We start from the raw sequence: 26,900 nt of genomic DNA, 5'->3' as shown, positions 1-26,900 counted from the left end.
CTTTGCAGTAGAAGGGTCCAAGTGATAACGTTGACATTACAACAACTGAAAACAAATTTCCCACGCATGGGACTAATAAAGGTTATCTTATCTTAAAACTTTTGACAAATCACGAAATGAAAGATGCAAAGAAAAGCAGCAAGACTATCAGACAACAACATTCCTCTGCCAAAATCCAGCAACTGGTCTCCTCAGTTCCCAGACATTTACAGACTTTTGTTAAAATAAAAGAGAATGCTGCACAGAACATGGGCCTGCCGTGTTGCTGACATCAAACTTAAAAAGACCTTGTTTCCTTCTTTAAAATTTTTCTCATTATTTCAATGTAAACATTTTGTTTCGCTTCATTGTAAAAAAAAAAAATATGGGTTTATGATCTTTGCAAGTTATCAAAGTTTTTTTTATTTAAGCACTATTCCAATTTCTTTGCAATCAGGGTTGTATTTTTTGTAATACTTTTGAACATCTGCAACATGTGGAGATGAATTCATGGAGATGAAATGTAAATGTTTTCATCAATATATCCTGTCACATTGAGGAATGTGGTCATGTTTGCAGCTTTCCTTTGCATAACATCATGTGAGATTTGTGAATGTGAGAATATTTGTGGGAGGAGAAACCCAAACAGCAAATCAAATGTGTGCCAAAGACAACACCCACCCTCCTTCTCCCTCACCATTGGTGCTGCCTGGTGTAGTTTTGAAAACTCAAGATCACCAAAATGAGAAGCAGCACCTTCCTGATGGCAGGACTAAAACTTCACAACTGAACAAGGCCTTTTGAAAATGTACCAAGTAGTTTGCATAGTTTATGGCCAGTCTATACAAAAGCATATAACACCACATGGTAGAAAGTAAATCTACCTTCGGTTTGAGTAGACATTTTAGGTTATGTTTCTCTGCCACCTGCTGGAAATTTGCTGGGCTTTCTATTGGCAGCTATAACACCTGTCCAGTCTCTGCTGCACAGACTTTGCCATCATGTCCAGTCACAATGATTTTGGCAGTGCACTAATGAGTGTATAAATCCTGTCTGTTTCCAAGTGACGCCCAGCTGTGAATGTTCACTGCTGATCTGTCAGTTTCTCTTCCATTTTCTGTTCTAAACACTGGATAAGATTTACCCACTTGTTTCTGTTAAAATCAATTTAAACAGAAACAGTTTGTACTGAACTAAAGAAGCAAATAAATGTTCTCCAAAATGACTAGAAACAGCAAGCCACAAGCACATCTGTTAGTAATTATCATGTTATTCAGAGAATATGTGAAGTATTGCAAGATTAAAGCAAAGTCATAAAGTGATATTTATGACAACTGCAGACTCTAGCGTTTTGTGGGAACAGTTTGGGGGAAAACATGTATCCTGTTGACAACATGTCCGTGGTGCTGTCCATAAATAAAAGGTTGTGTAAGCTGTAAAAAGAAAGAAAGAAAGAAAGAAAGAAAGAAAGAAAGAAAGAAAGAAAGAAAGAAAGAAAGAAAGAAAGAAAGAAAGAAAGAAAGAAAGAAAGAAAGAAAGAAAGAAAGAAAGAAAGGAGAGACCTCCTTCCTCCTGCTTTGAGTGAGGTCCTGGCCAATATCACCTTTGGACTATGGTAAAACATCACAAAAACTTTTGTGGCTGAATGAAATCAAATCTGTGTAGTTTGTAGCATCCACTTAACGGCATGTCTGAATCTCATTGATTAAAATGACATGTACCATTTCCAACATTACTGTATTTGTCAAACATCAAAGCAAACTTGTCCTTTTTGATATCCTACAAGGAGCAACAAAAAGCAAATATTTAAGATATGTGTAGCCTCTTTCTTTCGATATGAATATTTGTTTATTCTTTAAGACAAAGACTTCTCTGTTTCTTATGATGATAATAAGAAGATAAAAAAGGAAATGGGAACTGTCGACCATGCATGTTTTTCTCTCATTTCTCCTGTGCCTGCACAAAAGGCTTTTCAAAACATTTTCTAATCGACCTCGCTAAAAAAAGCTTCATGTGTAAGGCCTTAGAAAAAACTCTCTGTTAAAGACATCAGATTTATAGTTTCACATCTGTAGTGCAGCTTTTTTAAAACATGATGCCATTGTCTCTACATTAATGGGGCAGATGAGCTAACAGCTGTTAACAGTTAACATGTCAGACTTGTGTTAACCAAGAGTCAGTCCAGTTCTTGCACAATCTTCCTTGTCTTTATTAAATGCTGCACTGTTTACATGCTAATAAGCATGTAATGGAGACTTATTTATGGAAGAGGAAAAGAGTGAAGGGAGGCACTCAGATATTTTTTCACACTGGCTCAGTGGAATGTTTTTTAAATTGAAAATGGATTCTTTGTTGATGAAAAATTGTAGGATTGCTCTGAGCTACAACCACTTGTTGATGCTAGGAAGTGAAGAGAGGAACCTCTGTGTACGCTCGGTCTTGAAGAGGCTTTAAACAGAAACTGTGTCTTCAGCACGGGTGGATATAACAAAGTAACTCCAGTATTGCTTAAATACATATCTGTATAACCTTTTTTTTTAATGAAAATGATAAGTACAATTTCTGATCATTCTACAGTTGTTTTTAATGAAGTAACATTGTTAGTGTATGGCTTTGAGTACTTGTTGCATTAGTATTTTTACTTGAAGTATTACATAAAGGACGGGGATAGCCACTTCCTCCACCACTGGTTTTCAGTGATAAAAAGGTTCTTGAGAAAACTGCTCACAGCAAGACGGACAGATTATCTGGACAAAGAAGGACTCTGGAGCTGCTCAAATCTAATTTTCCAGCTTTAGGCCTCACAAATAAAATTCTTCTGGCCCGTTTAATTGGAAGCAGGATATTCAAAACCTCAGCAAAGAAAACTGAATTACTATCTCATAACAAAAATGCTGATAATTTATAATAGAAAAAGAACAAGGGGCTCATACAGAAATGTCACTATTATGAATCATTTTAGTGTTTTTTTGGCAGCAAACAGAAGGCTTCTGTGGATTGAAAGTAGAAACTAAGTGGAGAGTGGTCACATGTGACTGGCAATGATGATTGGGCTGATTTCAGGGGAGGTCAGCATTGGTTAAAATGCAAAATCTGCTGCCAAAGCAGATTGAAAATATAGCACGCAAGTTTGACATTCTGTTCACAGCTGTTTGGACTCAAGTTAAAAGAGGATGTGCTCACTGTGTTTAGATTCCCATGGACCAAAATGTTCTTTGTGTAAAAAAGAAAGTACGGTTTTTATAAAGTGTTGTCAAAGCAGATGACAAAAAGTTTTGATTAGGCAGAAATATTATTGCAATTTGAGCATCACCTAAAACAGGTTTTTGTACTCTTACATAACAATTCATTTTCTGCTTCATTGAATTCACATAAGGTTGATCCTCTTCATTAGAATTCACCATCGCATCCTGTTATAATGCTCACATGTCACACCTCCGCCATACACACAGAGATGTTTTTCCTTTAGGCAGGTTTCTATAAATCTCACTCAACTAATTATTATATTACATTAAAATTGGTGGAAAACAATGTGTTTAATAAAGCTTTAACGTTTTCCTTCCAAATGCAAATAATATTGCATGTTTATTGTAGAATAATGCAGCAATAATGCATGCAGTAATATATATTTCTTTCAGTTATATATAAAAAAAAATGCAAAAGGAAGCAAATTATATGATACATGATACAGCAGAGGCATCAAGCAGTTGTAATGTTGTGTGTAACATCCAACAACAGATTAAAGAGAGGCTTGATGCTGCAGTGTTACTGACCCGGGGGCTTCCATGCAGTCAAATGTTGATCAAAATGGACTAGAACTGTGATCTGATCCAGAGGTTTTTATTCACATACCTTTTATTCAAATTTTATTTAACTTTATTTAATAGTGCATCAGTTACAGTTATGTGTTAAACAGTTATTCAAACAGCTTCTTTGCGTCACTGCATTGCATAACTTATAGATTGGTTAACCAGTTGCCTGCTTTCTGCAGACAGAAATGACATTGCAGTAATTCTGCATCTATGTGAAGTTGTTTTTAAATGCGAAAACAGCAGCCTCAGAGATGCAGATTAGTGATAAACATTTCAAGAGAAACATGATGTCTTTATAGCTGCAGATGATGGAAACCAAAGCTGCGAATGTGCTTTTTACATTTTTTGTAAGTGGTATGAGAAACTGGGACCAGCTGGTTAAAAGTCTAACCATTTTATCTCTGTGATATGAAATCTGAAAATACAAAAATAATGCTTCCCACTGCCATATGGTGCCATTATTATTGTTTCCCAACTAAAACCTAAAGATAAACTACACCGGTTTCAGCCCTTAATTCAGGTCTGAGTTCAACACTTTTAATGCTGACAGAAAAAGAGTCTAACCTGTTGTTGGGATTAGGAGGTTGTGCACTTTCCACGGCCAGCTATTTGAAGCATTTGAAGTAGGCCAATGGTCTTTGAGGTAAACGGATTCTTTTAAAAGCTCCAAAGTGAAGTTTATTGCAACAAAATTAATATTTTTGTTTGTGATTATTGTTCTTTTCTGGGGTCGGTGATCAGAGATTTGAATAAATGCAAACGAAATCGCTGGTTTCATATTATTAGGCCAATTAGATGGCTACAAAGCTCCCATCACATGGGTGCAAAGCTGCTGCCACAGACAACAGAGCCATTAATCCTTCTGCTCGCTGTTGTTAAGGCTACGCATGTTTAATGCACACTAAAGCGCACAGCCTGTTGCTGATCTGCACACCATCACTTCTCACTTTGTAGTCCAGCAAAAAACAGCCTCTTGGCGCTGCTTTTTGCATTTGGGAGGGGAAAGAAGGCGTGTCCCTGAGTCATGCATATAATAGCAAGGCGAGCGGCGATAAGCTTCGGTTCTCCACTCGTCAGCTCTCTGTACACCAGCAGGCTCAGCCACAACGCTTTCTCTACGATGGCCGATCGCTCATCTGAACAAGTAGTATTCAGCAAGCCGAAGGTACGTTCACAGCTCAGCCGGCTCACTGTAGTGTGAGCTTTAATAATTCAAGCGGTTTCTTTTTCAATTTTCCATGGTTTTACGCCCGGTACGCCTGCTTTGACACTGTTTGGGAACCCTATTGTGAGAACCCCCTCGACAAAAAAGGACTCAAAAGAAAGGTTTAAAAATTAAACATAAAATAAAGTTTAACTTTTAAAAAAAAAAACCCAACTTCCTTCCTGCTGTCGTAATACCCGCACTCAAACACGGAAAAACTTTATTTTTCTTGCTTGGAGTTTGAAATTTGGCTACCCTCCTTTAAACGGACAAAACCTGTTGTATGAATGAAAGGAGCCGTGTGCAGCACCTTTCATTTCAATGCTTTTTTGCCGCAAAGCAAAGAAATTGGGGAAGGTCTCAAAACTTGATCGTGGCAGTTAAAAATTTATGAATTAATGTCCGCTCGTGGCATAAAAGGCTTAATGCGCCGGATTCTATCCTCGCTGAATAATAAACAAACGAAACACAACTTTTACATTATTTTCCTGATATAGCTTATCAATAATACTTTTAAAGGGATGATACTGACAACCGATGACCATAACAAAGTTTAACAGTCAAATAAACGTTTATTAGTCAGACAGTTTGACATGCAAATCAGGCACACAGGCAAGAAGTGTATATTGGTGCCCTTTGGAGCCTGAAACCTGTTACCTTCTTAGAAGCAGAGAAAAAGATGTGGGTTCTGTTGCCATGTAGTGTTGAGGTCACGTGATCAGAGGTGTGGACTCGAGTCACATGACTTGGACTCGAGTCAGACTCGAGTCATTAATTTTATGACTTTAGACTTGACTTGAAAAAATGTTCTAAGACTTGTGACTTGACTTGGACTTTTACACCAATGACTTGGGACTTGAATTGGACTTGAACCGGTTTACTTGAAAAGACTTGATATTTTACCCCAAATATAAAATTTAACATGCATATTATATAGAGATTGAAAATGTGACGTCATTCACGGGTAGAACTGCAAAGGATTCTGGGAACTCGTGGCAAGAGGTACTAGCGCACGCAGGCTTTCAATTAAAATCAGTCACACAGCGATAAAAAGAAACACAAAAATGTCAAGAAGCTGTTGTATTATTAACTGCAATAGCCGGTCGCATGACAGCCACGAGAAGCCGACAGGTAAAGAGATCGGTTGTTATCGGATTACGTCGTTGAAGAGAAATTGTTCGAGCCATGTTTCCGAAGTAACAAAGACGCGACGGATGGCCTGGATTGCAGCCATTCAAAGACCAAATATAACGTCCCAGAACACTCCAGCTCACAGGTTAGTCTGCTCCAAGCATTTACACGAAGGTCAGTGTTTTTTAGTAGTTAATACGTCATTTTCATAACATAATTGGTGATATAGGTTACAAGCAAGTCTGGCACTGAACAGAAATTGTCGCGCTATGCTCCTTTATTTATTGTGCATAAATAGTAAATTGTCCTGACACAATATTGCGTTTCGCTTCTGTTATTATGGTACATTAACAAAAACATATACTTTTATTCACAGGATAAAACAGTTGTTTTGTATCACTAATTGCACAGTACGATTACAGCATACAGTATTATTGTCACTGCTACATTTCTGTGACGGGTACCAGAAATTATTTCCACTACTAATTAATTACCGTTGAGCTCAAAGGTCCTATTAATAAACGGTTAACGAATGTGTATTTATGAAGACGATTTGTGAGACTGGTAAACTTACCTTTGTTCGTACGATGGTCTTTCGTTCTACACGGTGCATTTCAAGGTCCTGCACCCATCCGTCGGTAAACTGTACCTGGGCTTGTTGCAGTGACCTGAAGTTACTAAACTTCATGAGTGTATGCACTCACTCCAAGAACTGTATGATTATAAATATGCATATAAATATGCTACGATGAGATAGCTGACTTCATCTAACTAGCAAATGTTGTCCAGGCTACGTTGGTGATGCAGTTTTTTTTAATGTGTATGATATTTTTGTCATGCGATTTTAAAGCCGGTCCTACAACCGCATCCAAGAATAACATGCAGCTTATCTCAGAACTGTGAACTGTGAAAATTATTCTTGGAGCTAGGTTTAATTCAGCTGCATTTTAAAGAGGTGCAATTTCACAATTTGTGTATATTTTCTAAGTTCACTATTTTGTCATGTGTTGAGAAAAACACAGATTTTAAAATTACATGGTCTAATATTTACATTTAGCATATAACTGCAACATTCTTTTTTTCGTTTTTTTTTTTTTTTTTAAAGACTCGAAAGGACTTGAAATTCAAAGTTTCAGACTTGTGACTTGACTCGGACTTTTACACCAGTGACTTGAGACTCGACTCTGACTTGCCTGACATTACTTGAGACTTGACTTGAGACTTGAGGATAAAGACTTGAGACTTACTTGAGACTTGCAAAACAATGACTTGGTCCCACCTCTGCACGTGATGTTGGCTTGTGAAAAATTTGTAAATGGAGATAACCTAACCTCAGGGTGCGGTGGCTGCTGGAAGAGATAATCTCATTACACACTAATATGCAGTTGAAGAGCTCATTGTGTGCAGCAACAACTGTCACCGGTTCACCAAACAGGTTTTACTGTATATGCTGAATGCATCACAGTGCTGTAGTTCAGGATTAGTGCGGTATGTGATCATTGGGTTGTGTTTGCTAAACTATGGTTGTGTTAAGCGAATTAACTCCACCTATGAGGCTACATGACTTGTTTTGTTGCTTAGTTGGATTACTCAAAAAGAGTTTAATTCGATGTTTGGCCCAACCTGGAAGTTCTGGATCTGGATTAAAGTTTCAGTAGTTGCACATCACATCTAAATGAGAGTGAAAAAAATAAATGGGAGAAATGTTGTCTTCATGTTCCTGGGTCCAAGAATTTAATCTATGCATAGTGTCATATTTGGCAACCTGACATATGTATTTCCAATAATTAACTCCAATCACATAAAGCTGAAATACAGCCAATGTCAACAAAGAATAAGCTATGAGTGTTGAACAGTACTGTTATGACAAATTTTCACATTACTTTTTCTGCAGACTGGTGCTTAAAATTTCAGGAAGTTTGGTCAGACTAGTTTCAGCGGGTTTCTTTGCTGTCTTAGGTCTGGTGTCTGCTAATGTAATAATTCATTTCTTAAAGAAATGGCTCATAACACATGCAAAATGTTTAGTGTCATGATGTATCTTTGCATGTCTTATTTTATCAGACCACCTGTTCTAAACCAAACATATTCAATGTACAATCCTGTAATGCAAAGTAGCAAATGATCACCACTGATTGATTATTTTTGTTGATCACACAATATTTGCTTCATCTATAAAATAGCAGAAATCTGTGAAAGCGTTTCAGTAAGACTGAATACTGTGCTCTCATTGAGCTTCTGTTATGTTTTAATGCTGCACAGCTGCATCACATTAAACGTGCTAAGGCAAATAGAAACATAAAGTTTTGTGCGATGACAGAAGTCAAATGTTGCTTCAAAATAGACCCAACTGGAATCCTGTCCAAACCTCTTTTTAACTTCCTATTTTAGGATTGCCTAATAATTACAGAGTAGATAAGTGGTCATTTTCTTAAAAAGCAGCTTCACAAACAGCTTGTTTGTGACACTGGTTTGTATAAGGCACACAATGTGCTAGAGGAACTGCTATTTTCCTGAAAGAAAGAAATCCCTGAACTTGAACTTGATTACCCAGCTGTCTCCTGTCTGCATCAGCCATGTGGATGCAATATTGCTGACACGCTCGGCTTTTGTGTGGTGTTGTAGGCAAGGGACATCAACAACCTCAAAGATGCACACGCATTTCTGTGGTGAACATTTGGATAGAAACATCTGCTCTTTGGTTACCATTGTCACACCAAAAAGGATGCAGCTACGGAGCTGTGTAGACAGTTCATGTAATAGAAGCAAATCTTGCTCCAACTAGCAATTTTCTACTAAGTTGTTGTGTTTCAATAGGATATTACTGGACTCTGAAAAAAGTCCTTTCAGTCTTTTCAAAAAGTGCAAGGTTGTGTCATTGAAGATCTTTTGCAGGCGGAAACAGATCATAGTGAGAAATACTTAATTCATCTCATATTTGGGAATTTCTATGCAGTTATACAGTTAAGTGGTTGAAACTTTTTAAATTTTCAGTTTCTTCTTTGATGGGTGACACACCTGCTCTGAGGAGTCTGACACCATGATTGCAGCAGAAATACCTGCATATCTATCTAACAAAACTCTTATGTAAAAACTTTCAGCTTCATGCTAACTTTCAAAGTCATGCGTACTATACAAAAAAGAGGAAAATATGTATTAATAATAATAATGCATACTTTATTGATCCCCATGGGGAAATTACTTGTTTTTCCTCTGCATTTGACCCATTCACTCAGTGGGCAGCCACTAAGCAGGTGCTCAGGCAGCAGTGTGTAGGGACGGTACCTTGCTCAGGGATACCTCAGAGTAGCCATTCAGTGGATTCGAACCCCCGACCTTCCGATCATGGGGCAACCACTCTACCTACCGAGCCATCCCTGCCCCGTTCATGTATATATAATACATGATGGCATTTGGTGGTTATATTGTTATTTATTATGTTTTGGCATGACAATATAAAACAGGAAAAAAACATAAAGCTGTACATGTAGAGCTGGAAGCTAATAATGTGAAACACTTTAAGCAACTTGTAAGTATTAATAGTTGCTAATTTTCTGTCTGAGTTAATTTATGAACTTTAATCTGGAGCCTTCAAAGTACCAGAGTTACTGAAAACTGAGTAGTGTTACTCATTTTTCTAAAGTGATCAATAGACAAAGACAGACTTTGTAATCTTTCCATAAAATTGGGATTTCATGGTTCTGTCACAAGTTTCACAGGCCAGCATGGCAGCACACTCAAATTCAGAACATTTGATGCAATGGAAATACTGTGCTGATGTTGTTTTTAACATTACTCACAGCTTAGGCTTGTTCTTAGACAGAAGTATGATAAGAAGGTTGTGTGGCTCCACTTAACCGACATAACTTCATTTAATAATGCATAAAGCCTCTTTCTGTCAAGCGCAGAGCTACAGATAGGATATTGCAGATCTGTATTTTAACAGCTCCAATTAAATCATTTCTATTCATTGTTATTATTGAAAGTTCTGATATGAAAAATTATTTAGAAAACCGCACAGAGATTTGCCATATTTCCAAACCCATCCTTTAACAGGTGCCAGTGACATCAAGCCTTTGAATTCCCTTTTATGTTGGAAACATGGTTTCAACCATATGGGATGAAGCCAAGCTTTTCCAGGTGTAAAAGATGCAAACCCACAACATCTGGCATTTTCCAGGGAAACAGTAGGACATCAGAAATCCCGGCGCTCTTAAATTCAGCTGTCCAGGGTTTAATAAGTCTTTTCAGAGCCTGACACTTTTCTCTATAATATTTATTTAATGTGAAATATCAATTTCTAAAGAAGCAAAAAATGGTGAATAAACATTCCAGCTGTCAGAATTTGATGATTTTGGAGCATGAAAGTGAGTACATCAGCTTTTCCCACTGAGCCCTGCTTGCTTCAGAGCAATAAAAACATGAGCTTTTTTTTTTTTTACATGTGCACTGCAGCATAAACCTTTGTAAACACTGATGGAGGCGCACATGAGAATACAGCCAATGTGAGATTAGTGCTAATAATCACAGTGTGCATGTGGTTACCATGTGTTCTGCCTTCACCCTACCTCATCTTCAGATAATGTCCTAAACTGTCCCAAGTTTCTCTAATTTTAAGCTTTGGCAAAAACAGTGTCCTGTGTCGGTTCCCACTGCTCAATCAGAAGCGGATTAAAGCATATTAACCAGTTGATTAATGCAATAAAAAGATTAAACTTCTATTGAAACAAGTTTCAATAACCTTGCCTAGTTCTTTGCTCATCATCACTTCTAACCAGAGGTTAGAATTAAATGTCTGTGGTAGGAAAATTTTCATTTGAACCTCGCTGTGACAACCAAGGTCTCAGCTGTTAAGGGAGGGGCAGAGATTTATCATTTGTCATCTGGTTGGAAAAATCAGCACTCACAGCGATGGAAGGAGAGCCAGAATACTTATTGTGACCCTTCGTTGGCACTGCTGGCCTTTTCACCACTTGTTGCTCTGTCATGCATACTGCATTCACGATGGGCTGCAGCCAAATCACAGAATTGCAACACACCCCTGCTCTTGCTTGCTGCTCCACTGACATCATATTTGTCTTCTATAAACTCCACCAGGTTTCTGCGTGGAAGTATTTTTGATAATCAGTTTATTTGGTAACAAACTTTCTCATTCACAGGTTGAGCTGCATGTGCACCTGGATGGAGCCATCAGGGTGCAGACCATTATGGATGTTGCCCAGTGAGTTAATATATTTAAATTGTATTAGTTTTTTATTATGGACGTTTAGATATTAACTGTCATGGCAGGTATTTTGGATGATACAGGCCAAAAGAAATTCTCCGGCTTTATTTTCAAAAGGCATTTGGCCCATTAGGAATTATGCTCTGGGAAATTGTAATATGGAGCGTGAACTAGGATGCCAGAATGTTTTTTACATAGTACCAAAATCACTGACTCTTGATATCGTTTTTATTGGTGAAAATAAACTCCTTTATTAGAAAGTAGTTTTAAATCACTGATATGGTCAAGGTAGACCATTGAGTAAAAATCTTAACATTATATTTTGTTGACAGGCCACAGACTGAAATTAGGATGGCTGTCGAGTCGCCTTCTAACATTACTGCACGGTGTAATGCAGGGGTGAGCAACTCTAGACCTCAAGGGCCGGTGTCCTGCAGGTTTTAGATCTCACCCTGGCTCAACACACCTGAATCACATGATTAGTTCATTACTAAGCCTCTGGAGAACTTCAAGACATGTTGAGGAGGTCATTTAGCCATTTGAATCAGCTGTGTTGGATCAAAGACACATCTAAAACCTGCAGGACACCAGCCCTTGAGGCCTGGAGTTGCCCACCTCTGGTATAATGTTAATTGCATTATATTAGCGTGAGCATTAGCCGTTGCAAACATGGAGCATAGTTGATTTCATCATGTCACTGCCTGCTGTCTCAAAAAAGAGGTAACTTGTATTTGAGGAAAACATATGCCTGTCTGTAACTTCCTTTCTTATCAGTGAGTCAGGGTGGAGTTATTGTCAGAGCTGCTCTCTAGTCGCCATCTTTCTAGTGTAGTTTTTGCAGTGGCTTGTGGGCATTTTTCTTCTTCAGCATGTAAGGGTATTACAAAAACATTGGCAGGTGTATGCTGTCCATGTCAATTCTGAACAATGTGAGCCTCGGTACATACGCTGCTGACACTGTCTGCGTTGTTCCTTAAAAATTGTAATATCAAAAGATTAGTTCTGGTGACATGCCTAGTGTAGATTCATTTATGAAAAAAATGCTACGGCAGCAGTTGTGTTATTTTCCAAGAGAATAAGTGCAGAGCAAAATTGGTAATTTCTTAGCTTTATTGTTAGAGGCTCATACTCACTGACATCAAACACACAAGGTAGCCGTGCCCTGAATCTTAACTACTTTGAAAATTTTAAATTCCAACCAGAAGAGCCAACTGCTGGCAGTTTGAAAGAGTGGAGGTTTAAGTCACTTATGCAGTGGCTTTACATTTTATTTCAGGAGGCTACAAGCTTCCTTTATGTACAAGCTATATTTTTTATGACATTTGTCTACCATTTGTTCCTAGTCAGGTAGTTCTCATCTCATTTGATTTGGCAAAATAGCAATATACTCCATCTCAGAAGGCTTGGGTGATGAATATCAGTCACCAAAACAGTCAAATGTTTTTATTCCGATTTTTAGTGGTTTATGTCACACAAATTACTGCTGTTCCAAATTTCTTTTAAACAAAGTACACAACTCAGTTAAAAAACATTTATAAAGGGTAAAATTAAATGCTTACATTTCAATGCAGTTTTTACATTTTTCTATTTCCTTTTTTTGCCCTATGTTAGGATGCGTGGTAAAACTCTGCCTGTGAATACTGTGGAGGAGATGAAGAAGAGGATCATTGTGGAAAAGCCTGGCACCCTCACTAGTTTCTTGGAAAAGTTCAACGAGTATATGCACGTAATTGCGTAAGTGCCACATTTCAGTTGCATACTTAGCTAAGGTGTTTCCCTCTTGATCAGCTGACCCTGGGTGCAAAGAACGAGTTACTAATAGCCTAGTTAAGCAGTTTGTTATCACACTGACATGACAGATTTCCCTATTATGTAGCTACTACAGTCATAGTGCATCCAAAGTCTTTGAAATCAGGATGTGTGGTATAGCTGTGACTGATGATACTGACCTGGCAGGATTATGCAATATAATTGTGCACCATGACAGGGGGTTGATTTTAAATGTCAGACATACAGAAGAGGAACACATTACAGAGCTCAAGTTCCACTTCAGCAGCCAAATTAAAACTAGAGTGAAGTTGTTCTCGGTTCCTTTCCAGTGTCACTCTGTCTTATATTTAGTTCCCGCAGTAACTGGCCTCAAACATTTAAAAAGACCGAGTACAGGCCTTCAAATGTTCAATGGCCATAAAAGAATTCAACAATGACGGTCTGTATAATGTCTGGAATGCTTCATGCAGTTGTGCTGAATGGACTCTTCTGAATCAAGGCGCTTAAAGCCAGGACAGCTTCAACAACACAGGGAACCTGCTAGGCTGAGTTGAGCTTAGGCCGAATTGTTGTATGAGCTTGGCAGTGATGAGGCTGTGTGTGTGTTCTGAGGGGGTTACTGTGAGGACACTGCAGAACATGCATTCAAGGCTGGTCAATGAGCTTTCGCTTTCATTGTAAATGCTGGAAGCAGCGTTGTTTGCAGTCACATGATGTGCAAGTGAAAACGTGCTGCTGGAAAAGAGGGAAAGCTCTAATTCTCTCAGTATTCGCCCAGAATGAAAGTATTGTATTGTCATGCAGAAAATTATGAAACTATTTCATCTGAAAAGAAAGTGTTTTACAAATTCCCCTAACAAACGAGACTCCCTGGATTGATCCCAGGAGGAGAAACAAATTCCTTTGACATTGTGTCAGAAAGGGCATTCAACATTTTGGGGTCCTTAAAGTCCTTGTACTTATGCTTCTCCAATGTGCACTGGATCTCCTACAGTGTGTCAACACCAAGTATTAAACATAATTTCAATAAGGTGAGATCACTTGGAAGAATTTGTACATAATTTAACATGTCAGTGTAAATGATAAAAACGTTTTGCTTATTTCACCTGGTTTTAAATTGTAGAAGAAAGCCGAGAGGATCATTATGCACAACATGGAATAGTTGTCAGTGTCAGCGAATTTAATCTAATACAGATTATAAGTCAATCAGCAAAAAAATACGTCCCGTATCATAGATCATATCAATAACACTTGAGCTAACTCCTAGAAATGCTTATACTGCGCATTGTGAAAGACAGTAATGTATAGATAGCTGGTTAGGAGTGGCCAGTGCTTTTGCTTTTTTTTTTATCATTGAGATAAGCTTATCAGAGCTAATGGGCATTTTAATTTATTCTGTGTTTTTCTGTTTCAATTCTCAGTGGAGACCGAGAGGCCATTAAAAGGATAGCCCGTGAGTTTGTTGAAGACAAAGCCAAAGAAGGAGTGATTTATGTTGAAGTTAGATACAGCCCACATCTTCTAGCTAACAGTGGAGTGAAGCCAATTCCATGGAACCAGGAAGAGTAGGTATTTGGTTTGCACAGCTCAAATAAAGGATCAAATAAACTTCTGATTCATTTACTGGAACGTTTCTTGTTGTCTTTGCTCAGGGGCGACCTGAGCCCAGATGAGGTGGTGAGACTGGTTAACGAGGGCCTCAGCGAGGGGGAGAGAGAGTTCAAAATCAAAGCCAGGTCCATTCTATGCTGCATGCGCCACATGCCAAGTAATGAACTGTTCATGCTCCTGTCTGCTCACACAACCTTGTGAGATAAGGTTTCTTGCTGTACTGTGTTCTGCCTTAGCCACTGCCTCAGTTATTGTTTTTAGAAAATAAAAATAAAATGAACACAAGCGCCACAGAAAAACACAACATGCTAACTTAATTTATACTATATAGATATAGATAGATATAGATATGCAAACCTTTCGTATTTCTTTCAAATGAATATGCTACAAATTGTTGGTCTCCAATGAGCACTGTATGAATGTCTGATGGACTGTTTTAAAAGCATTTTGAGCTCATAAAATGAAATTGCTAACGTGACTGTGTTAGTTCAGCTGATGGTTAGCACTGCACTCACATCCAGAGGTTTCTGAGGACAAACCATCTAGGTGGATGGAGCCTTTCTGTGAGGAGTTTGCATGTGGCAAATCCACTATCGTTCAGAGCCTGAATGATAGTGGATTTGCCACTATTTGGTTATTTAAAAATCGAATATATGAGCCAATATTTTCTCCTCTCAGATACACAATATATTGACAGATTTCCCTAAAATTTGTGTAGACGTTTACGAGGTTTTACAAAGATCTTAGAAAAATGACAGTGCAGTGTAAATATATTTTTAAAAGACCTGGATTACTTATTTATTCTGCTTGGCTCTGCCTGGTTAGCTGATAAGTTTGTGGTGTACTAAATGTGCAATATAAATGTGCTACACACAAGGAAGCTACAGAATTCCCTTCTGGCAGACAAACTAAGGGTGGTTCCCATGTCTGCTTTGCTTTATTATTTTATTTATTGGCTGTCATTAATAGTAATACTAATACATCAACAAGTAGCTAATATCAGCTGATATAGTGGCCTCACTGGGTGATTCAGGTGCTTAACTTTTCCCACAGTCAGGTTATTTGGTCATTCTAAATTAGCTGTATGTGTAGATGGTAGTCCATCCCTCTGTGTCAGCATCATCTACCTCACCCTTGGCCCAGTGTCAGCAGACATACTCTCTATCCTGTGACCCATTTATACGTCCCAGAATCATGTTACAAACAGCGTGTGATTTAGTGTGGTGATGTTATGGGCATTACTGTCTGAAAAAGACCAGGGGTACTCAAAACATCACAGTTTTTGTGGTGTAGTATTTAGGTATAACTGGAGACCCACAGTTTGTAAACTATTCATTTTTCTACATCAGTCACAAGCTGTGATAAACCAGTAACATGTGCAGGGTGTTCTGTCACTCCTTGACAGCTGAGATAGGCTCCAGTCACCTACTATTACTGAATTTGATAAACCGTTAAGAAAATGGAGGAACTGATGATCATAGATAAACGTTCCCTAATTAGCACTTAAAAGGATATCTGAGGGTAATGAGAAAGCCTCAGGTTTTGGTATTTTCTCTCAGTGGTTATTGATTAAATAGCTCCAAAGTAATTAGGATTAATCCTCAGAAGGATTTGATCACTGAACATTTGTTGAGGTTTTTGGCCATCAAAGAAAATAACAATATTACTTGTATTTAGAGGCAAGAAAACATCAAAGATTATATTAAAAAAAAAAAAAAAAAGCATTAAAGATCCACAGCTTTCACAGGAGAGGGCTAACGAGTGCTGCTAGTATCTGCACAAGTACACACTTCAAACTGCTGTATCAGTAATTCTAACTGAGGTAACATGAGCAGTTACCGTTAGCAGCAGCAGCACTGATCGTAGAGATGTGTCCTTTGCTCTACTCCGTTCCTGCAGCTGTTTCCGGTATAACCGCCAAGTGAAACTCATATCTGCCATCGTGCATTTTCTAGTACAAGTCTCACAAAAACAGGCTGAAGCTGTTTACATTTTATTTTCATTTGTGACTTTTTGAACGGGACATCTGAATTTGTTATGGTTTAGACAGCAAATACAGATGCATTACCAGCTGTTGCATGCAGGTAGAGTAGTTTATGCTTAAACACGTTACAGTGCGTACTTACGTAACTTTGGATTTATGTAAAAGTAGAATAGATATGAGTGAAGTAATAACAGACAGGATGTGACGCGCCAAGTTGAGGAAACACTTTATTGCTTTCGTGCTGAACATTAGATAAGAAACAGTGTTTTTGCAATAATAATAAAACCAGGAGATCAGCATGGAGCAACCACGTTTGTATGTTCAAAGGTTACAAAGGTCACATGTTGCTGGCACTGGTTTCACATTGACTTTACAGACTGTTTCATTAAGAACAAAACCTCTGTTATTATCAGCCAGGTGAATACAGTTATGAATGTTCATTAAAGTTGTCTTGAACTTGTCATAAAAGAAGATTAATCATGTCGTCACATTTATGTATCATTTAGCATGTGTGCTATCAGTTAGCAGGACCAAGCTGTTTGGTAACACATGTATGTTTTAAATTCTCCAGGCTGGTCAAAGGATGTTGTGGAGCTGTGTAAGAAATATAAGGATGAGGGAGTGGTTGCCATTGATTTGGCAGGTGATGAGTCTCTCAACTGTGAAGCCAATCCTGAACACAAGGAGGCCTATGAGGTGAGCTTGTTGAAACACCAGTATGATGAACATCATCCATCAGAAGGAACTTTAAATTGTCTTTGTTTCACAACAATGCCATATAATCCAGCCTCACCCCCTTCAGCTGTAACAATAAAGTATTATGTCATTTTTGAGGTCATAAAAATACCTTTACAGTTGTAAAATCTAAAAAGAAATGCCTAACTACAATACCTTTAAAAAAAACACCTTTACAGTCGTAGAGTCTGTCATACTCCGAGTGGCTACGGCCAGATAAATATAGCTGCTTTTTTTTGCATCATTAACTTTCAGGCATCCTTAGAGTATTGGAAGCTTTATTTTACAGCTGCATGGAGAGAGACGTTTGTGGGATCGTAATTTTCCACAGTCAAAATTCATAACCGTTGGATGCATTACCATGAAATCCTTTTGGGAACCTTAAAATAAATGGTCCCTAAAGGATAAATTCTATTGACCTGCATTTTAATGCAACACTGTCAGTGAATGATGTTCATTCCTTACATGGTAAGATGTCTTACATACAGATTTAGGAGAAAATGCTTCTCAGATGCTATTTTGGTCATGCCCCGACTTTTCCTCTAGCACCACCGGATGTAAACATTTTTGCACATTTTAAATGTTTTTAGTACTTTTTAAGAAATTGGTTTGGTGCAAATGTATTTCTAAGTCAGACTGGAATAAAGACTTTATCATCTCACAGAAATATATGGTAAAAACTTCAGCTGGTACAATATTTTTGTTTTACAACAATTTACCTAATAAGATGCCTGACAGCCTTGATCGTAGTTCCTAGTTAGCAAGCTCGAGCATGCACAGACACTTAACTAAGCGGGTGATCGTGGTTATGTTTACACTTTGCATTAATGTTTTAGCAATATCACTGTGGGCGTGTAATCATTGTGGATTTAATTGGTGTATAACTTCTATGGAATGGGGGCTTTATGACATCGTTAGTCTATTTGCTGGTCTGCTGAAATATCCTGACAGCTGTAGGACAGATTGACATATAATCTGTTTTTCTTTGGTAATGCCCTGAGTTTGCCTTCTTCTTCTGGTTATAGGTAAAATGTCTCAAACTATTGGCCCTGGTTGCAATATATGATAAAGACGCTCTCCTTAGAATTGATCACTATGATTTTCTCTGCCCTTTTAACTATCACCAATTTTAGTTGCATATTTAGAGGAGCACACAGTAAAATGTAATTTAGATTGTGTATTTTATCATAATCCTAGTTTTCTTTTGACGCTGCAGCTAAGTACAGCCGCAGAGTAAATGTTCTCAGTGAGAAAGTTGTATTTATTTACTGGCATAGACCACTATATAGAGAATTTATGTACTGATGCATATCTCTATCCAGCAAATATGGGAGAAAAATCTAATTTCCCCAAACCAATTTCCTCTTATGCAGTGAAGCTTGTCAGAAAAATCCAATTTCTTTTTCTGCCAGCCAGTATTGATTAATTCTGGGAACACCACAGTAAGTAATCAGTTTTCCCTGTCAGACCTTAATGAAGGAAGTAGATTAATCACTTAATGCACTGAAGTGCTGGATATTTTACATCAGTTAATTACATCAATTTTACATTAATTACATTCTGAAAGACAGGAGGGGTTATGATTACCAGCATGGGTAGGTATCATATCATAATTTGTATTTCATACTTTTTTAGTATGAAAACAAAAGAGTAGCAATAATAATAATAGAGCTAAATACTCCTAAAGAGATCTGACTGTGGTCGTTTGTTTTGGTATTCTGTTGTTACTGTCAGTGATGCACAGGAGAGAAACTGTAGCAAAAATCTGGCAAATAGAATACAAAAATTGGAAAGGCAGGAAAAACAAACTTGGTGGTGATTAGAAATCAGAATCAGAATCTCTTTATTGGCATTGCACACTAAGAAATGAAGTGCAGTACCCTTTAAGGTATAAACGTTATATACAAAATAAATAAAACAAAATATAAATAGGGAAGGCTAAACAAAAAGACAGACATTCAGAAAATGTGCACAGCAGTGCCTTCATATCCTGTGTCATCTGATGACAGCAGTTCAAACACATTATGATGAGTTACGTCAAATATTTTGAGCTTTTCTGAGAAGTTCCTCCAGAGAGTGGGAACTTCACAGCAGCAACCTTTAAACAACCTTTAAATGAGAAGTAGGTAGGAACAATTAAACACACGTGAAACAAATGAGGGCATTCGATTGCAGAGGCAGAAAAAAAGAAGAAAATCATAAAAACTTCAAAGTAAGAATCTAAAAACACAAATGACTAGCAAAGACTAAGGCATGAAAACACAAAAGTCTGGGGGGAAATAACACTAGAAATTATTAATAACTAATGGGTACCTCAAAAAGAATCACAATTTCAAACCCTTGAAGTCTTTTTGAGTCATGTGCAGTTAAACATTACAGTAAATAATGAGTTTAGCCTAAAACTTGTCCTCACTGGATACTTGAATCATTTACTAAGCTGCTGTTTTAATATTAATACCCCCCCAAACACAACGTGTTGATGTAGTAATAGTATAAGAAAACACTACATGAACTTTCATCTGTGAGCATGAAAAAAATTCCTTTCAGTCACTGCCTCGGCTTGTGCGTCAATGAAAGTAATTCATAAGCTAGTTGTAAACCATGTTGTGCAATTCCAGTGCAGCATCTGCAGATGTTGCATGGATTTTGTTGGCTGGCTCATTATGCATTAAGCATCAACAGAAAGTACAATACCATCTGAATGACTGAAGCATTTCTGTAATGTTATTCAGTGTAAGGTAAACAGCCTGCATGCGTATATGTGCGTATAGATAGGTAAATAACACAGTTGCAGCTGAAAGTTGCATGCACTCGTCTTGGATATGAATGTTTGGGCTTGCAGTGATTTCTGTGAGCTGTTCTTTTTCTTTGGAGTCATTGCACAACATCCAGAAAAAAAAAACCTGACTAACTTCTTGAGGCCAAGGCCTCTCAAATTTCTGTTAATGCTCGTGATCAAATACAGCTGGGCTTGTTTTACCACACTCATTGGACTGACAAACACATACAAATGCATCTAGTACAACTAATAATACCCAAATTTTGTTAAAAGTACCTAAGAATGCTCATGTTGACCAAACGCTTCCAACAAACTTCTGGCATAATAATCTAAGGGGTTTTGTTTGTATTTTCCAACCCTGTATACAGAATTTTTATTTCAGACAACCCCAAATAACTAAAACTTTGTGTCTCAAACTCTGAGTGAAGATATGTGGTGTACAATCGTTAAGCACTAGAATAATTCACAGAAAACCTTTCAGTGCAACTGTATGTGCATTAAGTAAATCTACAGTTTACATTGTATTCATTGCATACATTTTATTTGTTACATTTTTGTCATTCTTTGTTTTTCCTTTAGAGAGACATTGTTTTTCTAACATCTCTTTATGACGAGCAGTATTTATCACTATCTGCTGTGAAATGTGTATATACAAGCCCCCACACTGTACGTTAATTATTAACGAGTACCAGAGCTGACAGAACAAAGTCCTCCCTAATATTGAAGGTTATCTTCATATGTGATCATTAGATGCATGCAGTATGAGCTGATTAAGCAGGACACACTCGGTGTGCCAGAGGTTGTAGATGCTAAAATGAAACCAGATGTTCAAACCAGAGTAATGCCATCTCTATATTTAGTTTACTTCGATGACAAATTAAACATTCATTTTTATTTCAATGTGTACCCACTGGGGGAACGTTTATTAAAGTTTTCACTTCTGCCAGAATAAGTGTGTACAAGAACCTGTCTACATTATAAACGGCACTCAAGTCAGTGGTACACATTACAGATGTGGAAACCAAATGTTTGGCTGAGCTCTTTGATTGCTGCTGCGTTTCATGATTGATTTTGTTCCCAGGAAGCAGTACGCTGTGGGATCCACAGGACAGTTCATGCTGGCGAGGTGGGGCCGGCCTCTGTGGTGAAGGAGGTGAGCTGTTCAACAGTAACTTGAGACATTTGTGAACAGGCTGGTGCAGCCTACTGATTGTTTAACCGTCCGTAAAAGCACGTTTAAACAAAACAGTCAAGCCACATGTTAACAACAGAATTAAGGGCAGAGGTCCAAAGAAAACAAGAAGAGCATAGCTCTATGTCCGCTGTAGCCCAGCTGAAGGTTGGTGTGAAAACAAATTGGGAGTGCCTTTAAATTGCTCCATACGTACTGTGTGCATTTTAAGGAAGTAAGCAGCTCAACTATGAGACATTTCTGAGTGAGGTGGTGGAGTCATGTTAGTGTTTATATATCCTAAAATACCTGTAAACTAAACGATCAAGCCACACAGTGACAACAAAAAGGGCGGGCATGTCAATAAAATAAGTGTTTTATATTTAGTGTTGCCCATTTGAAGCCTGGTAAAAGAATACATTTAACACTGAGTAAATACTATATATGGGTAAAGGACGACACAACAACGGACATGTGAAGGTCCAACAACATAACAAACATGTGAGGCACACCCACGGCCAACCCTGAGAGGGCCCCTTTCCTCCAGCAGAGAGCAGACAAATTTTAGCACAACTTCTTCGATAGCTGGTTCATTATCATTGGAGTATAACTGAAATAAATTATGCAACACTAACTGTAGACTGTTGGGCGACTGCGGCTCATGTGGTAGAATAGGTTGTCTGTCAATCAGAAAGTCAGGGGATCAGTTTTCTTGGATCACTGTGATACTGAGCCTTATGTTGTCCCTGACACATCCATCGTGTGAGTGTGTGTGAATGATAGATAAAAGCATTGAGGTATAGATAAAAGCACTGCATGAATTTGTGCGAATGAGAGATGTAGCAGAAAGTGCTCAAAATGAGTAGAAGTACCAGTCGAAATAAAGTGTCACAGCTGCTGTCACTAATCATGCAGTAACTCGTTATTACTCGTTATAAGTTATTGTACAAAACCCTGCCCCTCTATTTAGATCTGTGCACATTCTTACTGCGTAGACAAGATATTTAAATAGAGCAAACTTTCCTCAAATGCTCACTTTGGGTCACACATCTGCCGCTCACCCTACACTGAAGCTACAGAAGTGTTCTCAGTTTCGTTTGATGTTGTCTAAACATCTACCTGGTAACACGGACTGCATCCTTCGCAGCTGTTGCTGACTGGCAGCGGCATGGTTCATTCAAACTCCTGTGGGGCCTACAAGGGTATACTTAAGAACCCAATATAGGTCTACATACTGTGCTTATTTTTTAATGTCCATCCAAACTTCTGTAGTGCATAACCACTTTATGTCTGACTAAAATAAAACGGCTGCTCTCTAAAGAACCCATCCTTTAAACTGACAGTTCAGCTATGGCATAACATCTGAATGTGCCTCCAGAAATAGCTTGAAGGCACTGCTGACATGTGCAATTTTCTACACTTTATAACCTTTCACCTCTATGTTATGAATTTCTGTTTCAAATTTAGGCTGTGGAAGTGCTGAAAGCTGAACGTGTTGGACACGGTTACCGCACTCTGGAGGACGACGACCTGTACAAAAAACTGCTGGCTCAAAACATGCACTTTGAGGTAAAGAACTGTGTGAAATTCTCAGCATTTTCATTATAAATATGAATCATACGCAAAGTTATCTAATCTATTAAATGTACTTTGCTCTTTGATCATATTGCTCATTACAGACAGGAAATGAGATTGTTCTACTAGATAATTACATTGATAAGTGGACTGGAGGGCTACTAAGTATCTACTTAGCGACAGTGATACACTGACCCCTAGTGGAGAATTTGATGTTTGCCTCTTTGTCAATTCCTTGTATCCTTTCCTGCAAGTGGAAGAGACACTTTATAAAATCAGACATTCTCATAGAGCTCTGTTTATTGTTTTGCTGTAGCCTCCAGCTGTATTTTCTGGTCTCAGATGTCAGCTGTTGATGATGGTTTATATATTTAGGCATACTGCCTTTAGATAAATTCACAACATGGCAGAATGTGACAAGGACACAATATTTGTGTCCTTTTCATGCAGTTGATCATCTTAAATAAATGAAACAACATATGAACACAAAGAAACCTTATCTTTAGAGTGCTTCAGCTACATATATACCAGCTCTATGTCATGGCTCTTTTATACGTCATGGGTAAGAAGATTTCTGCAAAGTATATAGCTGCGGATCCTCAATTTTAGCTCTTGCAAGAAGTTCCTCTCTCCTCCGTCCTTCAGATGTAGTTTAGGAATGAAGACATCCTTTGAGAAGTTTTGAGGAGTTAAGGAGGTACAGAATAAAAAGAAAAGACCTTGGAGTAGTCTCTGATGCCTTAGTGCGGCACTTAAGGGATCTATGGCATCATTAATTCCAAGTGTGCTTTTCCTGCCACAAGTCAAAATGTCTACTGTGAAAAAGGTGTTTTAGAAACACCTCATCTTGTGTTTACATCCTTTTGTTGTAAGGAGAATCAGGGAAGCATTGAGGCGACCTTTGTCGTGATTTGGCGCTATATAAATAAAATTGAATTGAATTAGAAAAAAAAAGACCGGAATATTTTGGCCTCTCAGTTTTGCCTTTGCTGTTCTGATTGCAGACGTGTCCTATTTCGAGTAAGCTAACAGGTGCCTGCAACGCAGACTTCACCACACACCCCGTCATCACGTCAGTTTCTGTTTTTTTTATAAAAAAATTTCAATTATTTTATTTAAATATTAACTAACTTTGGGCATCTATTCATTTTCGTACTATTTCTTTCGTGCAGGTTCATGAAAGACAAAGCTAACTACTCTCTGAACACAGATGACCCTCTGATCTTTAACTCCAACCTGCATCACGACTACCAGACAGCACACCAACACATGGGATTCACCGAGGAGGAATTCAAACGACTGGTGAGATCAAATGCATGAATAATCATAGCAGTAGTTCACAGGAAGAATTCATTTGAATATGGTTTGAAAAGAAGGCAGGGGGTGTAATTGCAAGGTATATTGCATCGTTAATTGAAGCAGGGACCAAACCTTCCATGGAGAAATAATCCACTGTTCACCGAAGAGCCTCAGACGCACCAATTGAGCTTCACATCCAAGTTCCACCAGGTTTGGAATAATTTTCCAAGAGCTTATTAAAAGGATGGTGACACTGACATTTTAATTGGCTTTTTTCCAAGAGCGAACTTAGATCAATGCTCATTTAATCTTTATAGCAGATTGTGAAGCTACATCCAGGAAACAGCTAGCATAGCTCTATAGAGGTAACGAATATGAGCTATAAAGCTCAGTAATTGCAACATTGTGGTTAAATAAAGACTAACATAATGTAAAAAGGGCACATTTTGATTTTACTGGAGGATTAATTGCCAGACTATTTCCTGACCGGGAACAGTGACAAGAGAATGCCTGTCATCACTGGGAGTATGACAGGTGTCTTTTCATGCCATATTGCACCAGGATTCACAGAAACTCTGGTCCAAAGTCACCAATTGTGGAGTTACATTTAGTTTTTTATTTTATATATGATAAGCAAGCATAAGTATTCAAAAGCACAACAGTGCCATTAAGCAGTAAGCTGCAGCATTCTGCATCGTTTCTGCCTTCATCAATCTCATCTCATCAATCTTTGCTGATTCAGGACATTTATTGCAAAACTAGCAAATGCAAATTGTGTTTTAAAGATTAATGCTTCAGTAGCTCCATATATTTCTGTGCATTTATCATATAACATCTGTATATGAATTTGAAGATGCACAAGACACTGTTTTTCTCCTGTACCTCTATATTCACTGCACATACATGAGTATGAAACTTCTAGCTGACTGCTTACTGTTGATGAGAGTGTGACTAAGTTCCCAGATTCCTGAACCATTCCCTAAAAGTTAATTCCCCAGCTCAATGTGAAATCTGTCTTGTGTCTTACAGAACATTTGCTCTGCACAGTCAAGCTTTCTACCTGCCAAGGAAAAGGAAGAGCTGCTTAAAACACTCAATGAGGCCTATGAGATGATCCAGAGCACTGCCTTTTAACCCTGACCAGTAATTCTGAGGAGAAACCTAAAGCAGGGACAAATCACTCTGAGACCTTAATCTTCCATGTGATGCAGTGGAACATGTTTTTAGTCATTTGTAACCCAACAAACAACATACACAGAATATTACATCAGATATACAAAAATCAGAAACTATACATAATTTAAATTTGGCTGTGCTTTTTTTTTTTTTTTTTTTTTTTTCCCCTTCTTGCACATCTCTAGATCGCTTCCAGCACCACTGCTATTTTTATATTGTTCCATAGAAGGCCCATTGTGTACGCTTGTGACTTTCACCACAGACCTCCAACAGAGAGAAAACATCAGCTGTGATGGCACACGTGGCATTAAAGGCACAGAAGATTTATTTTTTTTAACACAAAAAACACAAAATCTTCACTCAAAACCAGCCCTGGTTACCAGAATTGGCTCCCTGTGGCTTCATCTGCCTCGTAAAATGAAAATCTAATTGAAGGTGTCTGGGCTAACTCTAAAATGACAGGGAGAGGAGCTCATTCATGGTGGAGCTACTCTTTTGCATTGAACAGATCTCACTGAGGTGGTTCAGGCAGATTCAGGAAACACCAGATTGTCTCTCAGTTGGCTTAGGAAAACACTGGAAGCTGTAGGAGGAGCATATACTGCAGTGGTAGGAAGACAAGGGGACAGAATAAGATGTCTATGAAGGAATCTAAAAACAGCAGCTGTGCTGGAAGTGGTAAAGAGATGCAGAAGAAGATAACCTTGAAAGGAAGAATACCCAAATGTACACTTGGGTTTTTTGGATTTTTATGGGCCGGATCCCAGATTTCTTTTTAATCATACTTAGTATTTGCATAGCTTTAATGTGTTAGTTATGGGTGCTTGTTTTGGACATAGTCAGGGTCCCCTGCTGTGTCCAAAAATATAGAATGAAACATATTGTGTTATATCAGAACTTTGGATATACAGGGTGAATCAAAAAGAATCATCCGATTTCAATGTGCTTTAATTCTGCAGCCGTTTACTCCAGACACGTTCGCAAAAGTGTGGGAGGAGTTTGACTCTCGTACGGACATACGCCGCGTGGCCCGAGTACGACACATTGATCACTTGTGAACGTTTTGTATGTAAAATTTTATATTCAGCCATATATTTTAAACTTTACTGCAAGCGTCTATGTCCATTGTTTAAACGAAAATAGCCTTTTGAAATCGGATGATTTTTTTAATACATCCTGTATTTATCATCTTGTGTTTACATCCTTTTGTTGTAAGGAGAATCAGGGAAGCATTGAATGCACAATTACACTTCTAAGTAACAGGTTTAACACATAACCAGACTGGAAAAGGAAAAATAGGGGAGGTTATTTGTAGTTCACACCTTAAACGTTCATGTTTGAAGAAAACAATGACATGAAGGATAACTGAAAGCAGTGGAGGCTAAGAACTGCAAAATATAGTTCACTTTCAATATCCACTGTTCAGTTGCAGGTGAAGTATCGTAATCCA

The 26,900-nt window shown here is 38.0% G+C and overlaps 1 protein-coding gene across 1 annotated transcript; it reads left to right on the top strand.

Moving 5' to 3' along the window:
• Positions 1 to 4,815: 4,815 nt before the first annotated feature.
• ada (adenosine deaminase) lies at positions 4,816 to 26,599 on the top strand. Its single transcript, XM_085444998.1, has 11 exons — positions 4,816 to 4,956; positions 11,286 to 11,347; positions 12,962 to 13,084; positions 14,542 to 14,685; positions 14,773 to 14,888; positions 17,287 to 17,411; positions 21,311 to 21,382; positions 22,868 to 22,969; positions 23,980 to 24,047; positions 24,148 to 24,277; positions 25,304 to 26,599. Exons 1-11 carry the CDS (start codon positions 4,816 to 4,818, stop codon positions 25,406 to 25,408), a joined length of 1,188 nt encoding a protein of 395 aa, XP_085301124.1. The 3' UTR covers positions 25,409 to 26,599.
• The last annotated feature ends 301 nt before the right edge of the window (positions 26,600 to 26,900 follow it).

This window comes from Copadichromis virginalis, linkage group LG20 (genome assembly GCF_057382275.1).
Source record: "Copadichromis virginalis isolate Kocher_CV1m ecotype Utaka linkage group LG20, C_Virginalis_male_GT1.1, whole genome shotgun sequence".
In the NCBI taxonomy this organism is placed as follows: Eukaryota; Metazoa; Chordata; class Actinopteri; order Cichliformes; family Cichlidae; genus Copadichromis; species Copadichromis virginalis.
This window is presented reverse-complemented; position numbering and strand designations above follow the sequence as displayed.